Source organism: Pistacia vera, unplaced genomic scaffold, assembly GCF_008641045.1.
Source record: "Pistacia vera cultivar Batoury unplaced genomic scaffold, PisVer_v2 Contig1144, whole genome shotgun sequence".
NCBI lineage: Eukaryota > Viridiplantae > Streptophyta > Magnoliopsida > Sapindales > Anacardiaceae > Pistacia > Pistacia vera.
Genome location: NW_022195187.1, coordinates 281260 through 286466, shown reverse-complemented (window position 1 = coordinate 286466; position 5207 = coordinate 281260). Strand labels below are relative to the sequence as shown.

Below are 5207 nucleotides of genomic sequence, written 5' to 3'. Positions count from 1 at the left end.
TTTGCCCTTTCCATACCTCTTGTTGGATTTTTTCGTAACTCCAGACGGGCCCACAAAATTAAATAAATGAACTCCTTGTTTCTTCAATCTTTCCTCCTCTTGTACTAACTTAGTTTGAAGCTCAGTTATCATCCATTTATCTTTAATTGTATTATAATTAATTTGAAAAGGACTAAATTGAGAAGGTAAAGAGTTAATAACAAACTAAACTAATAAATTTTTGTCCATAGACAGTCCCATATTTCTGATTCCTGTTGCTATATTTGACATCTTAGTCACATGCTCATACATGCTACGAGAACCATCATATTTCATGGTGGTCAGCTTGCTTATTAGTGCCCCAGCATGGGACTTGTCAACGACCTTAGACTGAGAAGTCTCTTTGGCTAATCTCATAAATTTCTTAGCATATTCTGTGGCGGGAAATGAGGTCTTAATTTCACTTGCCATTGTCATCCGTAAAAATTTCAGGCTCAATCTATTCGATCTCTCCCATTTTTTATGGAAAGACCTCTCCTCATCAGTGCTGTTTTCAGTGAGATCAGTTGGTTTCTCTGTCATGAGTGCAAGGTCGAGATTCTGAACGCCCAAGTAATACTCGACTTGCTCACTCCACTCATTATAATTGAACCCATTGAACTTAACAACATATGAGGCATGAAAAGTAGATGTTGCAAAAATAAAATTATGTTTACACATTAATGCTTTGAGTTTTATACCTAATACGTAATTTCAGGTTCAGATAATAAAATCTATTACTATTAAAACATAAATGTATATTGAAAATCTCCTTTAGGAGATATAACAATATACGATAATTAAACTTAATTGATGCAATTTTCTTAATTGGTAATCAAATGTACTTTCGTTAAATATGTTCGTTATTTTTGGATATTAAACACACCTAGTCAAGTACATTAATTAACCACAGTTATGTTTATAATTATAGGATTAACTAATCTACCTTTGGGCAACCCTTAACTATCCTATAATTTATGAACTTTAAATTACTCATATCAACTACATCATGTCATCTCTTTAAAGCATCTAACGATCATAAGTAATTAAATCTAACTTAGTTTGATATCTATAGGATAACCATTCTAATTTGGCCACTTTGGTGACTAATAAATTATACATAATATAGTATCAAACTTAAATAATAATTATAATATTATCCAAGGTCAAAATTGGGTCAATTCGACCTGTTGACTGTTAATTTTGACCGTTGACCATTAATTTTGACCATTGACCATTAACTTTGATGGTTGACCGTTAACTTTGACGGTTGATTGTTAACTTTGATGGTTTGGAGTAGTTTGACTCATTTACCGATCCGAATGGCTAATTGGATCGGGTTTACTTGTTTGATTAAATAGGTTGGGCTTCTTTATGGGTTATTCTTAATGGGTTTAGGTTTAGGTTTGAATTTTCTTAATGGGTTTGAGTTTGAATTGGGCTTACTTAAAAATATGGCTTGAGCTTCTTTTATTTAGGTTTATATAAACTAAAGCAAATAGGCTTTAAAGAAAAAATGGGCTGGATCAATATATGGGTCAATATAGGCATGGCAATGTTCCTCGGAATTTCGGGGACCCATCCCGCCTCGGTTTTTTTGGGGATAGGGGCAGGGGTGGGGTATAAAATATATAAAATTAAAAAAATTGTATATATATACACCCTTATATTTCACCTAATTACACAATTATCCTACCTATATAAACCCATATTTTTCCAATTTCCCTCACCCTAAACAATTGAACAAGAACAAACCCTAACCCATATTTATGTAAAATTAAATATGTTTAAACGATTAATTTAAGTGTTTGTCATGTGGACGAGAATTAACTATTGTGTTTGGTAATGCTCAAATTAATTATGTTTATGTAAAATTAATGGGGCGAGGACGGGTCTCCAACATTCCCCTTTGGGGCGGGGAAGGGGAATTCATGTCATCCCCGTAAAGGGGATGGGGCAGGGGTGGGGAGTGATTTTGAGGACGGGGATGGGTACGGTGAATGAGATCCCCGCCCCGCCCCATTGCCATGCCTAGGTCAATATGTGACCTGAGTTTCTGGAAAAATCTTGGAATCCGAATTTTTGGAAATTTTTATTGAAAAAACTAGTCTGGAAAATCACGTTTCATCATAAGAAAATCTGATTTCGGCCTACTTTCCAACCAGTTAATAGATTCACAAACTCAATCAAATTTATAAACCCAATCAAATTTAACAGCACTTTATATTTGTCAATTTCTTCATCCCATAAGAACCCTAATATATTGAAAAAACAACTTAATGGAAAATACATCAGTTTCTAAACCTTGCTCTGATACCACATGTAAAAAAAAAAAAAAAAAAAAAAAAAAAAAAAACTTAATAGCAATTTTATCAATTCCATCAATGGAAAGAATCAATAATATAATGATAGACCACAATGATCACAGAGGCAACCAAAACCCCATCCCAAGTATCAGAATGGAGTTTGAAATGGGCAAGAGCCAAAAGTCTTGCATGCATGGGACTAAGGGGCGAGTGGAGTTTGACGTGGAGCAGAATTCTATGGGCATGTGGGAGGATTGAATCATATCCAGTTGAGAAGTTACAGCTGCCACGTTGTGCATGATTTTTTCGCAATTTACTTCTTTCGTTGCACATGTTAATTTGTTGGTTTATGTTGCATTTATTTCGGCATCAGGAGATCATGTTAATTTTGTTGGTTTATGTTGCATTTATTTCAGTAGCAAGAGCATGGCTTTTCTTATTTAAAGTAGCCATGGTTTATCATTAGGGAATATATATATCTAGTTTGCAATTGGGTTCATTCTCACCCAAAGAGAATTTATCTTAATTTATTTAAGTCTGTGACCTATCATTGGTATCAGAGCCTGACTAATGGGGACCAACAAGGAGCGAATTGAGCACTTGGAAACTGGACTCGGTGCTTTGCAAAAGGGACTGCAACAGATAGAGCTTAGGATAACTAGCAGATTCTATCACTTGGAAGAAGTCCTTGATCACCTCTAAAATGTTTTGCTTACGAACCAAGAGTCACCCAGCTACGGCAACCGCGTTAGGGAGAATCAGGAAGGAGGCTGGCAAATCGTCTCTTTTAAGATGGCAAAGCTTGAGTTTCCATGATTTTCAGGGGACGACCCTACAGAATGGTTCAATCGTGTGAACCAATTCTTTGAATATCAAGGCACTGTAGAAACTCAAAAGGTCCCCATGGCAACATACCATCTGGAAGGGGAAGCCAACCAGTGGTGGTAGTGGATCAGAAGAACGTTAAGGGAAGAAGAACACAAGATTTCCTGTGAGAAATTCGAAGAGGAACTTTGGGCTTGCTTTGGGCCATTAGAATGTGAGGATTTTGACGAGGCTCTCTCTCCGGTTAGGCAAACTAGAACTTAAGGGATTATTAGTGCGAGTTTGAGAAGCTCAACAATAGAGTGCGAGGATGGACGCAGAAGGCAATGGTAGGAACTTTCATGGGAGGATTAAAGACAGAAATAACAGATGGTATCCGAATGTTCAAACCACAATCCCTCAAAGACGCCATCAATCTGGCTCGGATGAGAGATGACCAACTCTCACAATAGCGAATGAATATGGACCCAACCTGCAAGAGGTCCGCTAACCTTACCACAGGACACTCGAGGAAATTCTGTTAACCCTGCAGTTCCTATCCATCGCTTATCATGGGGCGAAATGTGGAAGAGGAGATCATAAGATCTTTGTTTCAATTGCAATGAACGCTTCACTGCAAGGCATAGGTGCCTAAAGCCCCAGTTGCTGCTTTTGGAAGGGTATGTGGGAAACATGGTGCATGAAGACTTCACCATCCAACCAACACCAGAATTTGATCACAATGGAGATGCAGCAACATCGCAAGAACCTAAATTTGAACCAGAAATCACATTGCATGTGTTCATTGGATGGATGGCACCAAGGACAATGTGCATGATGGCCAAGATGGGTTCGCTTGAGGTGTCTGTGTTGATTGACAGCGGATCGACCCACAAGTTTATTAGTGAGCGATTGGCAATCAAACTTCGTTTGCTAGTGGTTCCTATAGAAGAATTCTTTGTCAAGGTGGCCAACGGAGAAAAATTAAAATGCTAGGGACGATTCGATAAAGTATGAGTGAAATTACAAGGCATTGAATTTTATCTCACACTTTTCTCTTTACCCTTAACAAGTCTTGACCTTGTGTTGGGTATACAACGGCTTGAGAAATTGGGGTCTGTGATTTGCAATTGGAGGCAATTGACTATGGAGTTCACATGGGAGAATAAAAAATGCAAGCTACAAAGGGATGACATTGAAACAATTCGGGAGGCCACTTTGAAGGAAATCACAAAATATCACAGGACAATTGTGGTACGTTTTGAAATAAACATGGACACAGCAACATCTTTTGAGTTATCCGAAGAAAATCAACAGGAGATGAGACCACTGCTTCAAGAATACAAGGACGTGTTCCAGGAGCCTTCAGAACTCCATCCTGCATGAGAGATTACTAACTGCATCATGCTCAAAGAAGGGACGGAACCAGTCAACGTCCGCCCATATAGATATGCCCATTTCCAAAATGAGGAAATTGAGAAGCAAGTGCAAGAGATGCTGAATTCAAGACTCATTCATCCGAGCACTAGCCCATTTTCCTCAACGGTGTTACTAGTAAAGAAAAAAGATGGCAGTTGGAGGTTTTGTACAGATTATCGCTGACTTAACCTCGCCACCATCAAGGATCGATTTCCAATTCCAATGGTGGACGACATGTTGGACGAATTACATGGCACCTCTTATTTCACCAAGCTTGATCTAAGAGCAGGTTACCACCAAGTGAGGGTAAACTCTCCTGACATCCCTAAAATTGCATTTCGCACTCACAACGGGCATTACGAATATCTAGTAATGCCTTTTGGGCTATGCAACACGCCATCTACATTTCAGGCCATCGTGAACTCAATATGCAAACCTTATCTTTGGAAGTTCATCTTAGTCTTCTTCGATGACATCCTAATATACAATCCTTCTTGGTAGTAACATGTGATGCATGTCAAAAAAGCCCTATAGGTATTGAGATAGCACAAGTTCTTTGTCAAGGCAAGCAAGTGTGCATTCGGTCAGTAAGAGTTGGATTATTTGGGACACATTGTCACGGCTTAGAGACTGAAGGTCGACGACAAGAAAATTGCAGCC

The 5207-nt window shown here is 38.3% G+C and overlaps 1 protein-coding gene across 1 annotated transcript; it reads right to left on the bottom strand.

Moving 5' to 3' along the window:
- Positions 1 to 204: 204 nt before the first annotated feature.
- On the bottom strand, positions 205 to 699 carry LOC116145330. Its single transcript, XM_031430780.1, has one exon. The coding sequence runs from the start codon at positions 697 to 699 to the stop codon at positions 205 to 207; it is 495 nt and encodes a 164-aa protein (XP_031286640.1).
- Between the last annotated feature and the right edge of the window lie 4508 nt (positions 700 to 5207).